General features: G+C 29.4%; 1 protein-coding gene across 2 annotated transcripts; it reads right to left on the bottom strand.

Annotated features, from left to right (window-relative positions):
- Positions 1-6,196: 6,196 nt before the first annotated feature.
- nrv2 (nervana 2) lies at positions 6,197-22,887 on the bottom strand. 2 transcript variants are annotated; one of them, XM_065502307.1, is made up of 6 exons: positions 22,330-22,887; positions 9,162-9,302; positions 8,971-9,090; positions 8,393-8,685; positions 8,151-8,319; positions 6,197-7,383 (listed from the first exon to the last, which is right to left on the bottom strand). In XM_065502307.1, exons 1-6 carry the CDS (start codon positions 22,472-22,474, stop codon positions 7,280-7,282), a joined length of 972 nt encoding a protein of 323 aa, XP_065358379.1. In that variant the 5' UTR covers positions 22,475-22,887; the 3' UTR covers positions 6,197-7,279. The 2 variants fall into 2 exon arrangements, with proteins under 2 accessions (XP_065358379.1, XP_065358381.1); XM_065502309.1 differs by lacking the exon at positions 22,330-22,887 and adding an exon at positions 15,963-16,210.
- Between the last annotated feature and the right edge of the window lie 3,856 nt (positions 22,888-26,743).

Here is a 26,743-nt window from a genome sequence, read left to right as displayed (position 1 = left end):
AGAGTTTGAAAATAACTCGTCCATATACCAAAAAACCCAAATTGTGATTTAGATTTTTGTAATAAAAATAAATCACTTAAAATAACAGTTATAAAATGATTTTTATTAAAATGGTTCGGACCTTTATTCGTTTGTGTTGTTTTTTAATGGTTTGATGTGAGATAAACAATTCAATTGTTCTTGTTGTTAATAACTGTTACTTTCTCTTTTATTTGCATACAACAACATATTGTTAGTATTTTTTAACAAATTATGGAAAGAATATGATAAACGTGAAGTAATATGAAAGTAATTTTTTATTAATCTTTTGATAAATTATATTTATTTAAGCGTTGATGCAATCAAATGCATTTTGCGATTTATTTTTCATGTTCGCAAATAAAAGTCACAAGCTGACCTTTACGAAAAAAATAAATTATAAATCACTCATCCAGATTATTTGTGTTTGTTTCTTTTCTGTTTCTCTCAACCCCAAATCTAAAATGTTCTCGAATAAATCACTCTCTCAGTGATATATCACACATAATTATTTTTAAATGGCTGCGAATGAGAATTTACCATTGAAATGAAAGTGAACCCGTTATTTTCGGTCTCTGGTGTTTAAGTAGAAAATGTGTCGGAACGTATCCTTTAAAATTGATAATAAACTAAAAGACTGGACGAGGTGGGATGAGATTTTTGTAGAGACACATTCCCTATAAATTGCCCTAAGAGATAACATTCGGCAGAGATGGGCTTCGGCTGACTTTATCTTTGGCAAGCTATATAATATTAATAAATGGTTGTTATTTGAGACCCAAGTTTAAAGAACTAAAATAGGACAATGGTGAGTAATAATTAAGTCAAGTTTACTTGAGCAAGTCTTGAGTTTATAGAAGAGAGAGGAAGAAAAAGAGGAACATCTCCCCTCCTCTCTATAAACAAGTAAACTTGACGTGAGTGAACCAGCACTTAGTTGTGCACAAATTTTATAGATATTTCAAATAAAATATGAGCCAATATTTGTTGAAATGTATGCGATTCTCTCGTAAAAACTAAACGATCAATTAGAAATCAGTTTTACGTTGTATGAGATCAAGTTGTTAGCTATTATATAATTTATCCAGCTAGATTTGGGAGGAACCACAGTGTAAATGATGAAATTTGTATATAAAGTTATAAGAGACATTTTGAATGTCCTAAAATATTATATATTGTTTGCTCCTTAGATAATCGCAACTGTAAATAGCGTGACAAATTGTAACTAATTTTAGTTTTGCATGCAACACACACTTAATCGATTGGCCACTGTCCTGCTAATCAATAAAAGTTGAATTTGCCAAATCGATTGAAGCCCTGGCAATCCATGAAAACACTGCAATTTATAGGCAATATGTATGTGAAGTTAATTAAGTATTATATGTACTTTGCTTACCTTTTATTTTTGTTACACTTAATTTGGGGAGGAATTAAGAAATTTTAAATGTATTTGTTTAGTACAGGGTGAAACGTATGTAATGAAACAAAAATTAGTTAAATAGCGGTTGGAATTATTTACATAGTTTTATGTTACGAATTCTATAAATTTATTAATAAATAAGTAGTGTTAAGTGCTATTGCAGATAATAATATAAAATTTTAAAAAAATTCCATTTAAAATGTTCATGAATTCTCTAAAATATGAAAATTTCCTAAGCAAACACATACAACCTAAGAAATTCCACTGAAACGACAAGATTTTAATCATCAGCCCTATTCTATAAAATACTTATCAAGTTTTCCAGGCTTTAAAAATTAATAATTCTTAAAAAAGTTTCCAAAATAATTATTTGGGATTAATAAAAAACAGGTTCAAAACAAATTTATCATAATTTACAAACAAACATTTTGTATATTGATGCCCTATTATAAATTAAAATTCATGCAGTGTGTTTACAGTTCGACCTTGCAGCATTTAAACGCTCTTATGTGTATGATTTTATGCCCCCATATTCGCGGTATGGGAATTTGAAATACAAATATTTTTTATGTATTTTGCAGCACATTTAAATTCACTGTGAATTCAAATGAATACTTAATATTTACAAAACATTATAAACAGTTTAAGATTTTGTTTTTCTTGATTTCGAATAAATTTTGTTTTGTTTCTTTAACCATCTATCTCTTTGGTTTTTCTTATATTTTGAGTGTTTTTTTTGTGCAAGAAATTTAATTCATTTAAATTGGATTACATAAAATGTTGAGATGTGGCAAAAAAGGTGACATTTTTCAGAATTAAGTGCTTGGAAATATTTGAAAATCTATTAAGTAGTATGTCATCGTTAGGAAAATACACACAAGGCGTTAGTTACTTATTATGATAATGATCTAGTGTTTTTATATTATTTTTTTGGTGTAATATAATTATTCCCAGATGGTTGGTGGTCATAAATAAATATATGGTATGACTGAGTGTGTAATGAACTAATTAAAATGTAAAAAAAAGAATTAAATCATAAGTACTATTAAAAAGTGTGGCTTAAAAATGTTAACTTATTTTAAGTAATTTTATAAATTGAAACTAAAGGTTCATGTAACATATATGTCCCAATAAATTGTATTTTAATTTAGCTTAATATTCCAATTAATATTGCAAAAATGTTTCCTTTATGCTTATTAAGCTCTAACCTATAAATACATACATTCAAAAATGAGTTCTTTAACGTCATTGATCAGTTTGTTTTGCTTTTGACGCTGCTGATGTCATTGGTCGTAAGGCGAGAGAGACTGTCAGCATTGCGACAAGTAGCCAACCCCACATATTATTAATAAATCAGTGTCCATGACGTCACATCTTTCCTTAAAAAGCTGATAAAAATAAACAGATTAATAAAAATTATTTATGATAATTTCATAATTTTGAAATGATTGAAAGAAAATTAAAAATAAATAAATAACATACTTATTTAGAAACCAACCTTCAAAATCGTGAACGATTGCATACGTTTTTCCTTTTGGCCAAGTACCGTGTTTTGTTTTCTGTAGATTTTTATCTACAATAACTTGTATTGTATTGTAGGTACGCGTATTTAGTTTTGTTTATTTTGATTTTATTCATTATTCTACGTAAGAAATTATTACTTGTATAAGCTGAAAACAGATAATTTTATTCCAGTATCTTATCACTTTTTTAAACTTTTATGAGTACTTTTAGGTAGGAAAGAAAAAGAAGGCAGTTTTATAGAAACTGTTACGCAAGTTTTTTATTCTTTACGTGCGGATTAGTGTGGTCAATTTGGCGTAAGTTTTGATTTGAATCGCAAGCTAATTTTTATAGCCTTCAACATGAATTGTAAATTCTAATGGACCAAAATATTGGGTCAATATTGTAGATATTCATTCGAGAATTATAAAATCCGTAAAATCGATTATATAAATGAGCAAAAATCCACGACTACATACATTTTATGTAGACTGTACTTTTACGTAATGTCAGTGTAATTTTACATCACCATGAGTGGTAAAGGAAGAAATAGGTTTGTCTTTCCGTTTACAATTTTCATTTCCGATCTTTAAAGATAGGGTAGTTGATATAAGGATATCGTTATATCTTCTGGATCCAAATCTTGTGACAGTATATGAGATATATTATTGGACATTATAGTGTAAAGTTTACAGTGTAAACAACAACTTTTGTTTTACTTTGAAAATGTCGAATTTAGTACCAACGAATCGTCATATGCGAGAAGTTTAGCTTTACTTCTTTAATTTTAAAACAGGTGCCGCTGAAGTATCGTTGCTCATTACTCACCAAAGCTTATGCTGAATGTGTTCCATCCGTTTCAACGTGCAAGAGATGTTTGTGATTTTCAGAAGTGTTGATTTTGACAAGGAAGACAAAGATTGCACAGGTCAGCCAAACATGTTTGAAGACCAAGAATTGGAGGCATGAAGATTGTTTTAAAACTCGACAAGAGCTTGAAAAATCATTGGGAGCTACTCAAGAAGCAATTTCAAAACGTTTGTGATCATCAAGATGCATCCAAAAGCATATAAATTTGGTAATATACGATTATGCAGAGAGACTTTGAAAGACGATTTTGCATGTCCGAAATGATGCTTAAACTCTACAAAAATAAAATTTTCCACCGAAGCATTACTTGCGATTCGGCATGACGCTAAGGTAATTCTCTGTAGTTGGTGGATGCAAAATCGTCCCATCTATTATGACCTGCTGAAATCTGACAAGAGCATCACAGGGAACCTGTATCGGGCACAACTGATTTGAAGCCATCATTGGCCATGTTGCATACCTGTTAAAAAGTATTTAGAATGAAGTGGTTGGGAAGTTTTGCTTCACTCGCTTTATAGTCCAGATCGTACCCGTCCGACTACTATTTTTATTCTATCGATGCTGCAAGGCCTCATTGGGAAACGGAAAAGAAATCGAAATAAATGTTTTGTAACTCAAGACATACAATTTTTGAGTTAAAACATTTATTTTGTTATATATACCACTCGCATCCCACTAAGAGTCCAAAAAGCTCTTAAAGGAATATACCTAAGCTTTCTTTTGAGAAAAAATAATTAAAAAGAAAAAATAATTTGAAAAAATAAATCGATTTTACAAAAAAATTAGTTACAAATGTTCCACTCGCATCCCAATCAGCGACAAAAAAGGTTTTCAAGGAACAGATTTAAGCTTTCTTTTGAGAAAAAAATGTTAAACATTTTTAATTTTTTAATTTTTTTTTTATTTGGGACACATTTTGCTAAGAACAAAATGTAATAAGTTACATGGATGAGAAAAAACAAATGTTTGGTCAAAATTTCAAATTTCGACAATATATAACTCAGAGAGTACTTGACCGATCTTGTTGAAAAAATAAAAAATAAATAAATAAAAAATGTTTGTTGGGGCTCAAGCATATTTTGATAGCTTTTAAGGTAAAGTACTTTTGAGATTTTTTTTCAGATTTTTCGGAAGAGGTTTAGAGGTCGCTCAAGTAGAGTTTTTGCCAAAAATTGTCGGACATTTTTGGAATTATCTTCATAACTTTGTCAAAACCCACGATTTCCTTTTCGTTTAAGGAAACGTTTTAAAAGGGACAAATTTAAAAAAAAAATTAACCAAACACTTGTTTTTAATCTTAGTTTTAAAGTCCACTTTGGTGAAGCAATTACAAGATTCGACAATGCCGAGTATAGAACTCTTACTTAAATCAATATACTTTGAAAAAAAACTAATGAAATTTTAATTTTAAAGAAATTGTATGACCAGCCTATAATATCCAAATCTGAACTAGTGCGTTTTAATTAATTCCGTAATCTAAGACTCGAAAAGTGTAAATTTACCAATTCTGTTTTTTATTCGGTTTATAATCTGGGTCATAAAAATTGTTCTAAATCCCATAATGAGAAGTGTTTTTTTTTTACAAAACGATGTTTTGGTTTTGACTTTCGCATTTTATATGGAAAGGCAGTAATTTTGTTTCTTATCAAAACGTGAGATTATTTTGGCGATTTTAAACAATAGTCGTAATAAAAATCATAAATATTTGTTTGGAACATTTATAAAACGTGTTTAAGTACTTCGTATTTTTTTTATTTTTATCAACATTTTGTTTGTTACTGATTTTTAGTCAGATATTATAATTTTAATGGGTCGAGAATGTGAAGCTTACTTGGCGGTTCTTCTTTTAAATGTCTAATAAATTATATAGAAAATGTACAAAACATGTTTGACAAAAGTAATTTTTTGGGTACAAAATATACATTTTATTAAGGACCGATGTAGATAGTTTGCAATAACGAACATTTTGGATATTTTTTTAAATACATTCGAATTAATCAAGCAATCAGCCACAAAGTATGCGGATGTTCCAATTTTGATGTTTTGTAATAGAGTATCAGCTAAACATTTTCAGGATTTAAGTAAATCGCTTTATATAAGAACAAAGGGCAGATGTCGAATTACCGTATTCGATATAAAGTAAAAGTGATTGTCATTTTCTTATTCGAGATTATGGCATTCGATATCGAACAAGAAATGAAATACATTTTATTATAATTTCGATATCGAAATCTTTGTTCGAATATCGAATGCGGTACTTCGGCCCCATATCTTAAAGAAATGGCTGATTCTCGTACAGGATGATGGAACTTAGTAAATAGCAAATTTTGTTAGTGTGTTTTGTTTAATAAAAACTCTTATGAATATAAAGTGAAACAATTGGAATTTTTTCTTTTTTTTTTCTTTATTTTGTTAAATTTTTATTAATTTAAACTTAAAAAAATTAAACCATATTTTGTATTATTTTAAAAACATTCAAAACTAATTGAATTTGTTTGTTTGTCGTCATAATAATTAATAAATTTTATGTATGTATGTAGTATGCATTTAGGGGGCTATATAATAAAGGAAGGGAGGGGATGTGTATTTTTTTTGTCTGTGGAAGATTCCATTTGGAGGACTTGGGACTTTTGAGCGGTTTGAGATTAAACTAACTTGTACATTGCTAGAAGCTTTCATGACACTATCATTTAAATTTATATAATTTAACTTAATATTTTTCATACTTTTGTTTGTTTAAAAATTACATTAAAGTTTAAACATTAAAAGCAAAAGAGAGAGATAAATAAAGTAAAATAATAGTAGGTAGTAATAATTAATAAAAATTATATGACTTTTTTATAGTCACTGCTTGTTTTTTTTGTTAAATATACAATAACTTTATGTATGTAAGTAAATTTTACATTTAATTTACTTAATTTTTTTTGTGGGGTAAATCACACACACACACTCAACTACATATTTGAAGATGCTTCTCTTAATTTGTTTAATTTATCTCTTTAATGCCCAGTTAGATTCTTTTCTTTTATCTCTACTTAGATTTTTTATTATTTTTTTAAACTTTATCTTCATTTAGCAACAACAATTTATACACTCGAAATTAAATTAAAAAGAAAAATAATTATATGTATGTATTGTAATTATATTTATATAAATAGTAATTTGTGTAATTGGATTGGTTTTGCTTTAAATATTTGGTGAATGGCAGTTTACTTTAAAATAAAGTAACAACAATTATTTAATTATTCGTGTTTTTTTTTCTTCTCTTAATTTCATTTGTAATTAATAAAACTGTGCTTGGTATTTATTTATTTATATTTTAATAAAATCTATCGATTTCTAACTGTTGAAGTTTTGTGCTTAAGCGAAAAAAAAATTAATTTTATTGATGGTGTTTTTTTTTGAATTGTTCGTTGGTAAAATTTAAAATAATTTAAAATTTATAAATAAAAAGCTTTCATTGAGACTTTAGTCTATTAAAAGTTCAAAATGTACTGAGCCTAATTTATCCTTGCGATCGTGTATGATATTGCGAGCCCATGCTTTGCATTCAATATTGATAATAATACCGCCTGAAAAGAGAAAGAGATTATTAAATAAATGTTGTTTATATTTGTATAGAGATCCATTAGAATGTTACAAGATCTATCAGCCAACAGATCTTTGAGAAAAATTAATTAATAATGGCATTGTTTAAAAAAGTTCAAGTTTTTGAACAATATTATTGCCACTGTAAATATTTATATGATCGCGGTAACCATAATATGATTGTAGCAATAATATATATGATTGCAGTAACCATAATATGATTGTAGCAATAATATATATGATTGCAGTAAATAAGTATATGTTTGTGACAACCATATGTTGTTCTCGGCTAATGTAATGATTCATCATGAACATGATTGCCATAAACATATATTTATTTAATACAATCATATATATTATTGCTACAATCATATCATGGTTACCGCGATCATATAAATAAGAACAACATATTATGATGTAATGATTCGTCAAGAATATGATTGCCATAAACATATATTTATTTACTACAAACATGTATATGATTGCGACAATCGTGTGAATCTTAGCTTTACGATTTTATGGTTGCCATAATCATATCAATAATTACAGTGACTATAATATAGTTATAGTTAGTATATAAACCAATCAAATTTTTGTCTTCTAATATGTTGAAGTTACAACTGATAAATTCTGTCATTAAGGCCTAATCATACGATTGGCAATAAAATTGGTCGCCACCTCTAATATGTTGTTTTTAAGCAAAACAATCATTGAGAAATACAGATATTTAAGAAATTAGATTAAAACTTACGTTTTGGTCTTTGGAAATGTACAGCCACTAAAGGACTTAAATAACCCTCTGAATTTTGATAGGGATAGAAGTAGCCGGGGAAACCACGCACGGGCAAATAGTCTACAGGGCCCACATTTTCCTGATCAGCAGGATTTTCACCCTCGCATGAAACCCAAATAGTGTTCATCTGAAAATTTATAGAAAAAAAAACAAATTACAATTAATTAATTGGTAATTTAATGTACTTGGAAATAACTTACCTTGTGTGACTCATTCTTTTGGACATCAGCAATGTAGGTCTTAAGATTTCTAGGCATATTTTCTGGCAAGTCAGCTGAATCATTATAAAACTCTGGTATCCAACCATAAATTTTATTCAATTTCAAGAAAACACACGGCGAACTCTTGTGATAACTGTAGTTATTTTCTTTGGTACAGGGAGACCAGGCCTTAATGTCCACATCGCAGACCTGGCCCTTTGGTGGTGGCTGATTGTAGTCACAGTTGTAAATGTTCTGACCACGGCCGGGTGTTAAACCGGGTACTTTGTAAACTATTGGGTTGAAATGTTTATAAAATAAATAAATAATTAAATAAATAAATAGTTGCAAAATATTTAAAATCAAAACCAGCACTTGAAATCACATGGTCAAAATATTAAAGTATACAAAGATAATAATAATAATACCAACCTACTTTTATAGTTGGTTGGCTATTTTCAATATTGAACTTTAAGTGTTTGTTTTAATTAATTATTAACAATGTCACTGTAGTTATCATTTATATAAATAATTGATTAGTATTTAAACTTGTGTTGGGCTAAAATTTATAAACATACCATCCAAAAATTCATCCAAAGCATCTGTCCATTGCTTGAAGTTTTCATGATGGGTGCCCTTGTACCAAATCAAGGTGCTCTCAACATTATCTGTGGGTGGTAGAGGTCTAAAGCCAAGGCCTAGAAAATATTTCCATACAAAACTCTATTATATTGTTTGTTAAAAGGCAAAAAAAGTAAAATTAATATACCTGGATTTGTTCCTATTAATGAACCATCCAATGTCCATTTTGGTATACGAGGATCCAAAGTTTGAAAGAATGCCCACATACAGATGGCTACCAGCGCCGCTAAAACTCCATAAAATGCTGTATAGAACACACCAATTTTTGCTAATGGAAACAGATAGATATAAAAAGGTTTTAAAATTAGTAAAATTATTTGAAAAATGGTGAAAAATTAAATATATACATATATTTTAAAAATTTAGTTGGGAACTTCGAAGAGTAGAGTTTAATATTCGGTATTTCAAATATGAACTGCTGCAAAGTTTAACTAAGGACCCAAAAGCTCTTCCTTATTCTTTCAAGCTTTAATAATATTGTAATTTTAACCAAATTTATTAATATGTGTTAATTATTTTAAACGAACTAGTTCCGTAACATATGAAAAGAGCACATTATATCACTTTATTTCTCCAATTATGTAAAAAACTTGAAAATTTATCAATGATTTTGAAACAAATATGATAAAAAACAAGTAAGAAAGTATGGTCGGTCAAGCCCAACCATATAATACCCTACACTAAGTAAAAGAGCAAAAACATTTTTCTTTTAAAATTTCAATAATTTATATTTTTGAGTGATTTTCGGAAGTGGGCCTTATATGGGAGCTATGACCAATTATGGACCGATCACCATGAAATTAGGTCGTGTGATTTGTGTCTATATGCAAGTTTACTATGTTGAATTTTGTGAGTATACCAACATTTTTAAGCGATTTATGCACGTCAAAGTGATTTTCGGAAGCGGGTCTATATGGGAGCTATGACTAATTATGGACCGATCGTAACAAAATTTGGTGACATGAATTTTGTATATATAAAACTTATTTGGAGCGCAATTAGTGGAGATACATTTATAAATTAAACATTTATGACCGATAAAGTCCAATTTCGGAAGGACATTTGTATGGGGGCTAGGTGAAATAATGGACCGATTGCAGCCAGTTTCAATAGGCTTGGTCCTTGGGCCGAAAAAATAATATGTACCAAATTTGATCGAAACATCTTTAAAATTGCGACCTGTACTCTGCGCACAAAGTTTACATGGACAGCCAGCCGACCAGACGGACGGACATCGTTTAATCGACTCAGAAAGTGATTCTAAGTCGATCGGTATACTTGAAGGTGGGTGTTAGACTAATATTTTTGAGCGTTACAAACATCTGCATAAACGCATTATACCCTCCCCACTATGGTGGTGTAGGGTATAAATATAATCAATTAATTTTAATAAAATTTTAAGACCAATTTAAAATAACAGAACCAGTCCCTATCACTAGTCACGTAATATGGTTTGTGTTAGACTTCTTCGCCCTAGGGTAATTATCAATGTGGTGTTTGCTACAGATTCGATTTCCATGCATGGGTTCTTTTTTTGTATATTTGAATTCACAATATAATTATCAGTTTAAAACTAAATTTTTGTTTATTTTTTTAAACAATTTAATAGAAAGGAGGTCATGAATTTCTCAGAAACATATTTTTAAAAATGCTTATTTTAGCATAAAAAAGCATATCTATATAATTGCTCCACATTCAGTTATTGAAAAACAAATATACATACATACATGTATTTAATGATAAATTGTTAAGTTTTCGCCATTCTTTACAGTATAATTTCAGAGTACTTAGAACTAATTTGTGCAAAATTTTATCAGGATTGCAGTATTCCGGGGGGACATTTGTAAGGGGCTTGGTGAAATCATGGACAGATATTGCCCATTTTCAATAGCAAACAAAGAGATAGTAATTGTGGAAAATTGAAAAAATGGAAATGATAAAATAAATATTTTTTGATGCTGGGTATAAAATTTAGCTATAGAGTGTTTCGTAATTCGATTTAAATGCCTGAAACATCCCATTTAAATTAATAAACATTTGTATATTGTTATTTAAGATTTAATTAGATCAAATATTTGTTACAAACATTGTGTTTGTGTTTTTATTAAATTATTGTATTAAGAAATTATTATTTATTTGGTTCGTACATGACAAAGATCTTTCGCTCTTCATCTAGAGGAGGGTATAATTTAATTGTCACTGTTTCGTCTGAGTGGCTGGCTAATGAATGGTGAACATGCTGTGTGTCTGACTTCTGGCTTTAGTTAATTTATAGAGGTTAACGATAAAAAATTAATTAAAAAAATTTATATTGAAAATGGGGGATGAGTGTACAATAAACTATATAACTAGTAGCATTTCAAGAAAATGAGATATAAACAGAGAGTAATTGTAATTGTTTATAGCAAATGATGCCATGTTTAAGATTTTTGTTTACAAAGAGTTGACTGTTTATTTAAGTTGCCATGTTGTGTGATATTAAAGATATGGTAACTTCATTTAATTCAATTGTGTATAGTTGTCTCTTTCTTTAACACAATTGTAAACAAATAATTTGAGTTAATAGCTTTGGCTTAAAGATAATAAACAGGTGAGTAATTGAGTGATTTGGTGAACAATGAAAATAATACAACTGTAAAGAAAATAAGACAAAATATTTGTGAGTACAAGTACATTTTTATTATGAGAAAGTTTAAAAGAGAGTGGTAGGCAGTAAGAGTAGCTGAGTATGTATTTCAAGATTTCGATTTAAAAATAGCATGAGTATTTGTTAATCGTTGTTTGAATTATAAACAGGGCTGCAATTTTCTTAATAAAAAAGATTCAAATTAAAAATAAGAATTTCTAAATAAATATGCAAAGTATGATTTAAAATAAATATTTATAATGCAAATTGAGTACAAAAAGGTAAAAAAATCATTAGCTTAGTGTGCAAACGTGATATTTGTTTTAAATATTTTTGAAATCTGTTAATGCAGTTTTATTACTTATTTGTTATGATTTATAATGCTAAACAGTTTAGAGAAGCGTTGGGAATTGGCTTATTTCATATTACTTTGTATGTATTTGTTAGTGGATGTAGCACATTTTCTTATAAAACTATTTCTTTATTTTTATCGTTTTAACTCTGGTATTTACTTTTAAGTTTATATTGTTATTAAAGTTATTCTAAAAAGGCAGCATAGTAAAGTCAAGCTTATAATAAATTTCAAAATTATTCAATATTTCTTTAAAAAATGTATGTTTTTGGATAAAATTAAATGAATAAACTAATAATTAAAGCAAGTTTGGAGCTCTTATATATTCTATAACATATTTATACAAAATTCCATTTGACTAAGAATAGTTTAAACATTTTTATAATGAAATATACATTTGCACGAAATAATTCTAAAAGTTTTTTAAGCAAACCGTGTATTTTTACTTTATCTGAGGTTTGTATTAAAATCACAAATTTCATAAAAAGTGGACTTATCAGCTTTGCTCACTAAGCTAACGATAGGCACTTTAAATATTTTAGTTTAAACAATTAAACCCAACTAACTAAAATGCAGTTAAATGTAAATCTAATAAAGTAAATTCAAATACAATTTTAATTGTTAAACATTGGTATTCCTTTCAAATTATCTAAAAAATTATATACTAAACAATAAATAAGCATTTTAAAGCTAAATATTCAAAAATATGCATTTATAAAGATATGTAATATTGACTTTGTTCTACACAGAGAAAACAGATTCGTAATAACAACTGAATTTGTTGCTAATCGAATGATTCGGTTGCACACATAGAATTTTTCGTTTCTTGCAACAGAATATCAGTAGATAAATAAGAAATTCGGTTGAAGCAACCAAACTTTTGTTACCACTTTTAAATTTTGTAGCAACAACTGTAAAATTCGGTCATTAAGCCAGAACATTCGATTGGCAACAAATTCGGTTGCTATTACGAATCTGTTTTGTCTATGTACTGATTAAAATTTTAAATTTCTATGAAAATCGCAGCTCTGGCTATAAACAATTATATTTTGCACAGAAAAATTTCCAAGAATACATTCACCTGCATATTAATTCGTAAATGAACTGAAATGAAGGCTACTAATAAAACAAAATGTTTTATTAAAAATTAGCGTTTATTAATTAGTTTGGTGGTTTTTCTATTTAAATTGTATTCGACATTTGTGTAATGACATTCAATAACAATAATAATAATAAACGATGTTCTTTCTACCTTTAATTTTTATTTTGAAATTAATTTCACAAGATCAAAATATTTAAAACTGTTTAATGTTTGCATGAGCTTGCTTGCATTTAGTATATGGATGGCTCTTTGACATTTTCATTCATTATTTTGTTACGTTTTTCACTTTGGTTGTGATCTATCCGCAATGCTGCAGCTTGCAAATCTAAACTATGGCTGATGCTGCTGGTTTGGTTATTTACAATAATTGCCACAATTAGCATGAGCTGTGAGAAAATCGCTCGAGGAAAAACATATAAAATGCATGGTAGGTAGGGTGACGACTACTAATCGAAATATTTGTACGTCTGTACATTTGTACATATGTACCATTTTGTAGACCTCTAATGCACTAACAACCGAAACAAACGAAATGTGCCCCAATTTGTGTCCAATTATTTGACATATTCATGTGTATATGAATTTATGATGATCATAAACAACAGCAATAACTACAGAGAACAAAAAAAAAAAAAAATAACAACTGCAAGGCTAAGTTTTCTATGTGCATTATATAGATAAAAAAACATTTATGCATTTAATACATAATGTTTAGATGTTTAGTAGCACATAACTACATATTCTCTTATTTAAAATAACGTAATGTTTGCAAAAATAAATACTCGTACATGAACTGCTACGTAAGAGACAATATTTTATTATTCGTGGACAATTGATGACATTTTGTTATGCAAATTGAAAAGTGCTAAAAAAAATCATTTAGATTAATTATTAATTTTTCTTAACCCTCGAATATTTGCAAGTTCCTATCTGTAAAATTTATTTTAGATTTTTCTTTTTTATATTAAAACCTTTCGGATTTGTGGGGGGAGGTAATTTTCTTTTTTCACCCTCTGGTGAAAATAGTATTATATGGCCCCTTATTCATATTCAAGACCTTTAAAAAATAAAATGATCTATACTGATCGATGGAATAATTCTGAATAAATGTAGGGTATATTTTAAATCTTATAGAAGAAATAATCCTTAATAAATTGACATTTGGACAACGCTACCAAATTAACCAAATTAACTTTGATAATCGTCGATTCGCGCAACTTATATATTCGACTGTTTTATCGCATAATTGTGTTCAGCGATGAGTTTCATTTTTGGCTTTGTGGGTTTGTTAATAAACAAAATTGCAGCATATGGTAGCTCAATGGTTTGGGATGGGGTAAATGGAACAATTTCTTCAATAATTGTATAAATATATTTTATATTTTGTTCTAAACATATTAGTTTTGGGGAAGGAAATTTCCATTTTTTCATCCGCGTGAGTGAGACAAATCCACAACAGAGCCTATAGACTTCATTTCATCCAGAAAAATTCACTGTTGCTCTTTACAAGCTGGTGGCATCTGTTCTTATTTCTTCAAAAATTAAGCCGGAGCTCAGCGTTGCGTTCAATGGAGATCGTTACCTCATCGTGATCAATGATATTTGTTTGAAAATATGAATGACATCGATTTATTGAAATCAAAATTTGTCGATAACTTGATTTAGAGAAATGGACCTATCAATTAGCCTCCAAGGTCGTGCGATTTGACACCTCTCAATTATAAACTGTGGGCCACCAGGTTTATGCTGATAAACAACAATTGACATGCCAACATTGTTCATGTTATTCTTTACATACGGCCATCATTAATCGAAAAAGTGGCCCAAAATTGGACGTCCAGCACTGCTGAGGTAGCCATATGCTCGTAATAATTTTCAAATGTTAATGTCATGTTTCGATGTTAATGCGATCTTCGATCTTTTTTCATTAAAATTTACTTTTTTGTGTTATTTTTGACAATTTCATGTTCTATCGAGTTTAAAAAACACTCTTTATAAGCATAAACTTACATGAAGGTCCACTTCTCAATTTTCTAGAGCCTGACGTTAAAGAAAATGCAACTGTGCAAAGAAAACTCTTCAAAAAAGCCTTGGATAAATAATGGTTTCAGAAAAGTGTATTCTACATTTCTATAGGATACGGTGCGTTTCAAAAAACGTTACGAGACATATTTTGAAATTCATTTTGCACAATTTTGACACAACGATGACCTTTAAATTTCCCTGATTCCAATACTATTGATATCATTGTTTAAGGTATTTTGATCACTAAAAATCTCTACAAAAAATTGTGAGTCCTTCAACCTGATTTGGAACGAACTCGCCAATATCATGAACGTCCAGCAACAATGCCGTTTTTGGATATGATAGACAGCATAATCAATGTCTAGTCTATCCCAAACCTATGAGTCCTATCTAATTTATATTAAGATGATTTGTCTAATATTAGAAGATTCATAAAATGTTTACGGTGGATCTTTAGCAGAGACACACTAAATTGTAATATTTAATGAGTCAATGATTACAATCTCTATCTAACCTTGGCCATATTTGGTAAAAGTACCAAAGGGGAATTGAAAATTCGAGTTTAAAATTCTAGAACCAATTATTTATGGGAAAAGAAATGTTCAACCCTTCGTTGAAAATGATGGCACAAAAAAGTTATTCTTACTATTAATTTATTTGATTTATGGTTATTAATCTACGTTTTTTGGGATCTTAGATATAATTTAAAGTATCTTGAAGAATAAAATTTTTATATTTCGAAATATAATACTGAAATAATTAAAAAATAATCCATTTTCACTTAAAAATAAGTACTTTTAACTATTTTCTACCCAAAACTTACTCCAAGAGACTCTGTCTCGATTCATGACTGTGCCTTTTTCGGAGTTGTATAGAAATGTGGCCAAATTAAAGGGCACAGCTCGTCGCACTTGGAACTCTTCCATACTTGAATGATGCACTTGACGGGCTTTTGACATTTTGTCTGATTATAATTTAATGTTTTATATGTATTCCAAAAGGACGGATTTATAAATAATATATGTATGTTTATCTTTCTTATGGTTTTGAAAATAAATTTGTTTAATAAAATTTCAATTTAATATTAAGGAGACCTATAAATATACAAAGCAAAACGATTATGTAATCACTATATTTTGAAATAATATTTTTTTGTTTAAACTTATGTGGTTTATAATTTTACAAGTTGTGGTAATTTTTTATGAAACTAAATTATGTAATCATTATTTTTCTTAATAGTTTTGTATTTGAAAATTGTAACTGTTATTTTGTTATGCTACTGATTTTGTTTTAAACACATATTTTTAGTTTTTTTTTTCAATATTTTCCAATTTTTTAATTTTATAAGAATTTTAATAAAATGCTGACTACTGATCACACACGATCGCACGCCTTAATGCAACTATTTTGACCATCATGTTCTTTTAGAGATTTTTACACGGAAAATTATTATTGCTGCCATGGCCATATTTACAAATTATGGTTTTTAGGTGTTTTTTTTAATATTTTTTTGTATATAAATACACATATGTTGTTGTGATTATTTTCGCTTTTGGGCCAAATATAAACCGAAACCGAAAGTCAATGCACTAGAACGAATTATTGTACATTCAAAAAAACAAAATCGAAATTTCGCTGATTACAAATAATGCAACAATAATTGAATTAAAATGTTGGCTGTTAGGCAGCTTTTTAAGCAGTTTGTGCTGTTTTGATTTGTTTTTATCTTAAAAGTTATTAATAAATGTCGCATAAACAATTAATTATTTTTTTATTTGTTTTGATTTCTTCTTTACATATAATATACTGCACACATTTGTATTATTTATGTATGAATGTACAATATATTTGTTTTAATTATTATTCCTTTTAAGATAACCAAATTGTTGGAATTTACTTTTTTTAAGCAGTTGGCTAAAAGAGCCAGCCACACCTTATTCGTAGAGTTTGAAACTCTTAAGGTAAGACAGAGATGACTTTAGGCAACGTGTTTAAACTCGGCTTTAACAATAAAACTTTGTAAATTATTAACTAAACATTTGGTAATTTCTTTGATTTTCATGTAAAACTTTAAAATACTTTAATAAAACACGTTTTGTATTACAATTTCTACGATTTGTTTGTTAATTTGTATTATTTTTCACTGGCTTTTAAAGCCAACCAAACAAAAAAAAAACAAAAATTTTGCTGACACTAGCTGAAAGAATCTTTTAAGTGCTTCGTTAGCGCGTTTCAAAAATAATACTACACTGAAAACCAGTATCTAAACGATACATGGCTTGGAATACAAACAAATTCTCAATAAAAAATATAGACAGCCGACAGCCAAAAAAAAACAACAAAAACAAAGAAATCCACTCAAAGAAGAGTTAAAGAGAAACTCAATTGATAATATGTATGAGTAGAGAGTTAAAAGAGGAAACAAATTCAAGCCAAGATCATTAGGAAACGATTGTATGAAACTAATTTAAGACAACACCAAAGAACCACTATTAATTTGTAATTAAACACTAAAATCTTATTAATTCATCAATTTTATTTAATAAATTTACTACAATTTACTACAACAATACCCCACCCTTTTGTTTACTCAGTATGTGTATTTGTTGAGTATCGTTACAGAGTATGATTTTTAATATTTTTTTTTATATATCCCCAAGATACATATGCATACGTTTTCTATTGTATTTGTGCAACTGTAAAATACAACGTGGTTATAAACAATTTACAATTAAACATTTCAATACTCATTCATTATTTTGTATTTGTCATTTGTCAAAGAGCTCTTACAATTATAACACTTTAATTGAGTGTTATTTTGTTGTGCGGAAATCACTCACAATGAAAATTCATTTACAATAGCTGTCGTATTTTTTTGTTTGACACTCAAGAGTATTTTAACAGAAACTCACATCATCTAAAATTTCAGTAAACCAAACTCAACTCATTTGTTAGTTATGTTGTTTTTCATAACAATGACGAGTATTTGTGTCATTATAAATACCCAGCGGGAAAAAATGATAGGACTTCAATTTGTAGGCCTTCTAAAAGGCATACTTACACATTCTAAAAGATCCGATACTCATTCCACCCTGCCTGCTCTTAGAAGGTGTTCAAGAAGCCCTATGAATCCCCTTCTAATAACAAGTGAGCTTGTTGGCTGCCAACAGCCCATCATAAGTAGGCCTTCTCTCAGCCCTCTAACAGCAGCGAGTATGCAAGGCCTTGGCTCGCAATGACACGCCGTGTAAAATTGAAATGATTTTGCAATGCGGCAAAATGATTTTGCAAGTCCTTGTGTCTGCAAAATGAGGCATTTAGGAAGGCCTCTTTACTGCATCTTTTTCCCGCTGGGTATGTAAGTAGAATTTGTATCATTGAGTTAGTGTTAAGGGTTGTAAACCACATTCAATACGTTTCATTATTAATCCAGGTAGCTTAGGGAATATTTTTGAAATAGATTTTCGAACAGGTACTGTACGCAGCATGTATGCAATGTTTGTGTATTTGTAGCTAGATGTTGATGTATTTGTTAGTTTGTGATTTGGTGATGAAGGATGTTATTTGACACCCTTAAAGGCTACGTTCTGTTTTCGTTCTCGCTTTACTGATTGTGCAAATAAAAAACCCTTGTTAATAAACAACAAATTTGCTTCTTGAGTGGAAAATTTATGTAATTTTGTATTGTTTTTTTTTTTAAGAAATGATGTTTCTAACATTTGTCTATGTGAAGTTTTTTTTTAAAGTCAAATTGTATGAGGAATAATACGCAATTTGAGGATAGTAGAAAGTTGGAGAGAAGATACAAATATTAAAATATGCGGAACTGTAGAGATTTTATATTGATGGATAAACATTGATCAGTTCACGATCAAGAGCTACCTCGATCATCATTAAGTTTCTCAAGTACTATTTCGAAACTGTTCTTAAATTCTATCGGTCCATAATTGACACTACCCCCATATAACTCCTATATAAGACCAATATTTTATTTTAACATATTGATGGTGGATATACAACATACGACACAGCCCTAACCACATTTGCGATCAGTAATTCTAAATGGTGGACAAAATTTGAGATTAAATTAAATTTTCTCTCATATTATGAAATTTCAAGAATTGAGCTGTCGTCTTTTAGTACAAACTCGTTAACAACCAACTGTGATTTTTCAAATTATATTTTTCTTCGACTTTATTTAATCTGTTTACATCTTTAAAAAATTTATTCTCTCAATTGAGTTAAGTGTTAAAAAATCAATCTTCAAAATGATATATAATTTACAAGATTTGCGTTCAAATCAGAAGTTTTTCTGAAATCACTTTGATGATAACATCTCTGTGCTATTTTTCAAATATTAAGTACATACCTATAAAATCAATAAATAAAATAGAATTTTTGGTCCAAGAATTTAACACAGCGGAACAGATATTTTGGTGCCCGATATTTCAACTATGTTCTGTATGAGTTGATGAAGCCTCATTACTATGTTATAGTACTTGCTTTTTTCCAGCCAGCATTTTCAAATTATCGCGGTTTTTAGATTCATATTTTTTGGTGTTTTTCTTCTAAATTTTGAGTAATATAGCTTAGAAGCATGAAACTGGTCTACGTAAATTTATGTTTGTTTTGAGTATAAATATTTTGGTGGATGTTTTGGAATATTTGTCTGATCTTTCAAGAATGTTGAAATTTTACTCTTTTTTGCTTTATCCTAATTAACATTTTGTATTCTGAAAATTCTAAATAAAAATTTAACACTGCATATTCAATACATTACAGAGAAACAACTTAGTTTTTAATTAAAATGAAAAATTAGTTAAAAATGTAATGACATATTTAGATAATATCACGAAATTTTACATCTTAAAAAAAAATATTTTTTTATAAATAAATTTTTAGATCTTCACCATGAGTGGCAAGTTTGTCATTCCGTTGGTAATTTCAAAATTGTTAATTTGCGACTCCACAAAGTATATATATTCTGGATCGCCTGACCGACCGTGCGTTTATATGTTGAAATCAACTTTCCGTAGCCACCAAATAACTTACATACATCAATATATCGGGATTCTACCTGCTCGATTGCTATTTAAAATCGAGACAATCGGCCCACAAATGGCTGAGATATAAGGAAAAAAACCATTATAACTTATATTTTTGATCTATATAGACAATATGGTTTTCAAATAATAAATATTTCAAAGACCTTTGCAATGCCGTATATAAGGCTAAAGTAAGTCGGACCTACAATGGGTCAAAATCGGGATTTATATATTTTTTATACTGCATTTTAACTAATAAATTAAAAAAAATAAAATTAAAATTTTTTTTTTTAAATTTTCAACATCCTTGCGATTTCACCAATATATCCTGAAACTTGGATAAATAAAATTGATGTCAAAGAAAAGATAATTTTGTGTAGAATACGAATAATTATAGTATCCATTTATCCAAGAGGAAAATAAAGTATAGAATAACAAAGAAAATTAAAACTGCGATATTTTAAAATCAAGAGCGCCCAAAAAAAAATAAAGATAATTTTGAAAATGAAATTTCCCATATATATTTTATCAAAATGTCAATTTTGGTCCTCTGTGTAATAAATTTATGTAATTTGTTGAAAATTCGATGTTTAAGTTTAAAACCCATTATGAAGGTTGAAATCAATTTTGTTAGATTTCAACTACGTCAATAATTATGTTTTCTAACAGTGTTCTACGAAATGTGAAGCAATTCTATCATGAAGAGCAAGTTCAAGAGTAATACTTCACAACGTAGAAAAAGGATCACTAAAGGATCTTATATAAAATTTGTTCCCAGATAAGGTCATGTTTATGGGCAATTTAAAATGTCTCGTACTGTTAGTGACACCTATGCACGCATAGAAAAGACATGGTTACGACATGATTGCGGCAACTATCCAATGTTCTAACATACATTTCTTTTCAATAATAACTCGATTCCTACAGCAATATTTTGAAGAAGATTTTCTAATTACATGATTGTAGCTATAAACGATATTAAATTTGTGAAAATTCTAGAACTCAATTATGAACCAATATTGTTATGATCATAAATATTTCATAATATGGTAATATCATATTGTAAGTTTAAAAATAATCATATTTTGATTGATCTGCATTATGGTTGCACAAATAGTATGATCCTTAATAATAAGATTAATAGGGAATTCAAGTATGGTTAAGTTGGATGCTACACATTTGGAAAATTATGGTCACACACAAACCATAATATATTTTTTGAGCAACCATAAAATACAATGATCATGGATTAAGAGAAGGCTGGGCCAGTTCTTATCATTCTAGGATGATCAGCAAGATCATCATGATGGAAGAGTCAGTCCTAGCTAAAAGTATAATATTGTACTTTTAGCTAGGACTGACTCTTATATAAACAAAAATTATTAATAATTGCAAAGAGTACCAGCACTTTTCCAAAATGAATAGATTTAAGCAGTATTGATTGAAAACATTTTCCAAAATATAACTCAGATCAGATAATTTAAGATCCCATGCAAATCACATGTAATATTTCAATTGATGAAATCTAAACTAAGATCAAATACTAAGGATCATATGATGACGTTTTGGATTCACTATGTTCTTCTTAAAGTAAATTAATTATTTTTCAATTACATAATCATCAAGTACACAGTTTTAAATTTCATTCGCACATAAACATCCATCCTTTCCCATATACTGAGCCATATACATATTTTAGATATGTGCACTTTAGCCAGCAAATGACAGAATTGAAAACAGAGGTCACAGTGTCACAAACGTAATGGAAAATCACACTTAAATCTCGGTAGAGATACAATTATCTAATTGATATCATTTCAAACACTCATATACAGCTACACACATATGTATGTATCTACATTCGCTTATTTAAAACGTTAGAGGGGCGGACAATATGGTTGACGGTAGCAAATTGTTGCTTTGATTTTTTTGTTTGTTCATTTTCAACAAGCAAATAAAAATAAATAAAGATGTCACATACAAACTAAAAAGATGTGAATATAAATCTTAATAGATTATCAACGGAAACTAGTGAATTTCTATGCAACTTGAATAAATTTTGAAAATTTTTTGCATCTTGAGATACAAAAATTGAATGTAAATTTTGGTTTTAAATTTAAATTTGTGTCGTTTTTTTTTGCTTACCCCAGCTTTCAATGGTTCTGCCAAAATATTCACTTGTCTCGGGATCATAAACCATTTGTTTGAATGACTTCTTCTTTGGTCTCTCTGGTGGACGGGCATAGTAGTTCTGGAAAGCATCGATAGATTCTTCAGCAACCGTGGGCATTTTGAAGGTAAAATATAGATCCTTGATACGTAAACGTTCCTGGTGTGTGCTGCGTTGAGGACGATAATCCGTCAAACGTAAACCCTTAATGGAATTTATCACTTCGAATTTGTTGCTATATTTTCGAAATGTGCAAAGTGATGTTTATTAAATTAAAGGACACTTTAAGGAGTTTTTGTGTATAGTTTTTTTTTTCGTTTAATTGTTTCTGTTTGTCTGCATTTATTATTTTTTCTGTATGAGCTATTACGCAAGTCCCTCTTTAAGTAGCTTAATTTAAGTCTTAATTTGTTTTTATCTTTTTTTTTTTTAAATAAATTACCAGAGACCGAGATTCGCGTGCTACTCAGGACTCCACCGTTAAACGAATGATCAACGCTTCCCGAATTAAATTGTATGAATGTTTTCTAGTTTTCATTCTAAATCCAAACGTTGGTCACTTTTTCTCAGTCGCCTTTCAGCGAAAAATCAAAAAAAAAAATAAGTCCAAGTTTTAGAGGAGCTAGCTCACACTGACTGACGCCATCGCAACAAAATTTAAACGCAGCTGCACTAACTGCCAGCCAGACAGACAGACGAACCAACTACACATACAAAGTTTCTGTATTCGCACATAATAAAAAAATGTAATTTCTGACTTATTTTTATTATATTGTTGTAGTTGCTGCTGTTGTTATTTATTTATCTCATTGTACTGGTACATTTAGTAGATTTAGTTAAAGTTAAATAAAATAAAATTATGATTGTCTAAAGTCACAGTGACGGTAGCTGTGCCGCACGCAGCACAGCACAGCAGAGCGGTGCAGAATTTGATCGGCTGAATGTGAGCTCGCACACACATACTTTGTCCGTATGCGTCGTTCTTAATCAGTGATAATTCCTGTTTAAGCTGCGGATTTTTTTTAGATGGCGTCAAAGTACCAAATGTCATCAATTGTAGCAGTGATATACATTGTTTGTCATAAAGTCCGTGGGTAAATTAAAAAGTTGTTACATATGTTGGTTGGTTTACGTGGTAGTTCACTACGTGCGAACAATCAAGTTGAGTCGAAGGGACCCCGTTTTGATGGTTACATATGTCTAGACTCTAGAATATTATTAACATTAGAATTGATTTTGAAATAATATAAAAACATACATAGATTTCCTTATAAAGTATTTTCAGTGTCTCCTCAACTTTCAAAAGAAAACAAACCAGTCCATTTTTAGCTACCCCAATTGCCTGGTAATTCGATTCTCGCTTTATGTGTTAAATTATGTCTTAAATAATGTCAATTTCAAATACTTTTTTATGAAGAGAGAGCGTTTTGCAACGATCGAAACATTTGTACAATATAAATTTATTCAAAGTATTGGCCATTGTTCCCATCTTTCTGGCATCTAAATAGTTTTTAACAGGTATTGCAATATGGGGCCTAGGGTTGTCATAATGGAATATTACGGTTTCATGTCTAGCCGCATTCACACGAATCAGTTGTGTTCGGTACAGGTTTCCTGTAATGGTCTAGTCAGATTACAGCAGCTTATAATAGATAGGACTCTTTTGCTCCCAACAAATACAGAGCATTACAGTAATTATTTGGTGACAAAATGATTTTCTTACAAAATATAAAATCATCTTTCAATGTATCTCAGCTTCAATTCGTATGGTATCCTGCTCCTCGCAAAAGTTTTGAAATTGCTGCTTGTGTAGCTCCCAAAGATTTTGCAAACTCTTGTTGAGTTTGACAATCCTTGGTCTTCAAACTTCCTTGTCAAAATCACCGTTTCTGAACCGAACAGACCATTTCCTGCACATAGAAACCGATGAAACACATTCACCATAAGCTTTGATGACAGATAAGTTATTAAAAAAAAATTTCGTTTCAGAACTTTTTTTCGGTGCAAATGTATGGAATTTCGTTTACGGTGCCGATTACGATGTATGCGGAAACGTAGCTTAACTCAAAAATATGAAATATAGAGCATTCTAAAAATAATTTTTTGATTCAGACAAAACATATTTGGGGGATTTCATGTCAAGTGAACCAACTTTTCAAATCGATGTCTTCCGATCGGGATGAAATTTGCACCAAGTTTAGTTCCATTGGATAGTAATTCAGATACAATCGATGAAGAAGTCTCTGAGACATTTTGGCCAAGCAGGTGGGTTTACTCATCCATGTAATAATTCCCAAACTTGAAAAATGAAATAACTACCAAAGGGTGAAATGAAATTACTCCCAATAATGGGCGGTTTTATAATTTTAAATAGGCGCTAAGGTTTTCTCCTCTTTGGTATATCAAAAACTGGCTTTGCTCTGAAAAGTTTTTTGCATTGCCGGCCTTGGGCCGTACGCTAAGGTTTTCTCCTCCGGGGTGTATCAAAATCAAATGCTTTGCAAAAGCAGAACCCAACAAAAATGAAATAACTCCCAATATAGTGAAATAACTCCTAATTCCCAAAATAAAATCCAACAAAAACTTCATTGGGAGTTATTGCATTATGAAATAACTCCCAACAAAAAATTATGAAATAACTCCCTATGAGTTAGGAGTTGTTTCATAATGAAATAAGTCCTAAGTTGTATGAAAAATTTGTTGGGTGTTACTTCATCTTTTCGTGGGGAGTTATTTCATTTGGGAGTTATTTCACGGTACCCATATTGTCTATATTAATGACTTAGTAAGCTAGACATAGGTCAGGTTTTAAATAGAAAACTTCTCGAAAAATGCCTGACAGAATTATTGAAGATTTGGACCCCGAAGATATCTGGGGTCTTCAGAAAATTGATTTCAACAGACAGACAGGCAGACGGACATGGCTTAATCGACTCCGCTATCTATCGGAAATAAAAAATGTAGAAAATACAAACGGAATGATAAACCTATATACCTATGAAGGGTATAAAAAGGGCACATTTTGGAAAATAATTCAAAAAAGTTTTTGATTTGTAAAAAAATATTTAAAATTTTTTTTTAATATTTTTTTTTCGAACTATTGAAGTTATAGCTATCATATTGTATTTGGTATTACGACGAGGACAAGAGTTTTTTTCGCAAATTTCTGGCGGATCACTAAGATTAATATATATTAAAATTAATAATATATTACAATGTTAATTCATAATCATTTGTTTTATATAATTTCCAATTAAGCCACGAAATTAAAAGTCAATTTACTGTTTCTATGTAGAACGTAATGTCATGTGAGAAAATGATTACCAGATCTACAAACAAACGCTCATGTAGATATATCTCTCATAGTCACTGGGGAGGAGGTGGAGTATTATTTAACTTTTTTCCACATGGAAAATTATTTGAATCTTCTTTACAAAAACATGAGAAAAAAAATTGAAATTTTCAAATTTGGAACTCAAGTGCTAAATGTGTGTTAAATGCTGCAAGCCTACACTCTTAACGACACATGAATACAAATTAGAATGAAAAATTTTAATGTAAATCAATTCAAGTTTAAGCTGGAAACAGCCAAACATTAATTTAAATCATTCAGAAATGATACACACCATCAATACCACTACAATTAAAGAAAATACATTTTTTTATTACGGTTTTATTTTAATTAATAAAAGTTGTTTTTTTCTTATTTACAATAAAATGCTGGAAAACTGAACTAGACCTGCCTGCTCCTGCTATAATTCTCTAACATTCTTTTAATGCATGTAGTAGCTATGAACGATTATCTATATTTTAATGTTTTTTTGTAGCTTTCTAAATCTCTAGTAATTGTCTGTAAGAAATATTACTTCCGTTGACACTGAATTTTTATTTAATATTCTAAAGTTTGACACACAGAACGACTGGCCGCACTTACACTCAGACATTTCGTATATGTCTGAGTTAGTTAGTAATATATATGGCATTGTCACATTTATTTTCAAATAGATGTCACTGGCTAGCCAGCCAGTTAGAATCGACCCACCAGCCATCCATCCATCTATCCAACCATTCATCTAAACAACCTTATATTTACTTACTTAATCATACATTCGTTATTATTTATTTGTATTTAAGGTTGGAGAAATGTTTTTACTTGTATTTTCTTTTATTTGCATTAAAGTCCAAGTACTTACTTACATTCATATGTGGTTAGTAGTTTTCTTTGTTAGTGTTTATTGCTTGATTAAAAGCGTTTCTTTTTTTAATTTCAAATATTAAACGTTACATTTACGTTTCTCATGTCGCGTTTCCTGGTGTTAGATGATGGCAGATCAGTTTAATATGCAGCAAATGACGTCATTTTGTAAATATTTTAATTAAATGGATTGT

This window comes from Calliphora vicina, chromosome 2 (assembly GCF_958450345.1).
Source record: "Calliphora vicina chromosome 2, idCalVici1.1, whole genome shotgun sequence".
Classification (NCBI taxonomy): Eukaryota; Metazoa; Arthropoda; class Insecta; order Diptera; family Calliphoridae; genus Calliphora; species Calliphora vicina.
Note: the sequence above shows the minus strand (reverse complement) of the source record. Positions and strands in the feature narration are given on the sequence as shown.

What these genes read in the sequence shown, in the direction of transcription:
- nrv2 (XM_065502307.1), bottom strand. Translation starts at nt 22,474, where the DNA reads ATGCCCACGGTTGCTGAAGAATCTATCGATGCTTTCCAGAACTACTAT. An exon ending in ATTAATAGGAACAAATCCAG is followed by an intron (nt 9,091 to 9,161) that starts GTATATTAATTT and finishes AATATTTTCTAG; the next exon opens with GCCTTGGCTTTAGACCTCTA. An exon ending in AAAAGAATGAGTCACACAAG is followed by an intron (nt 8,320 to 8,392) that starts GTAAGTTATTTC and finishes ATAAATTTTCAG; the next exon opens with ATGAACACTATTTGGGTTTC.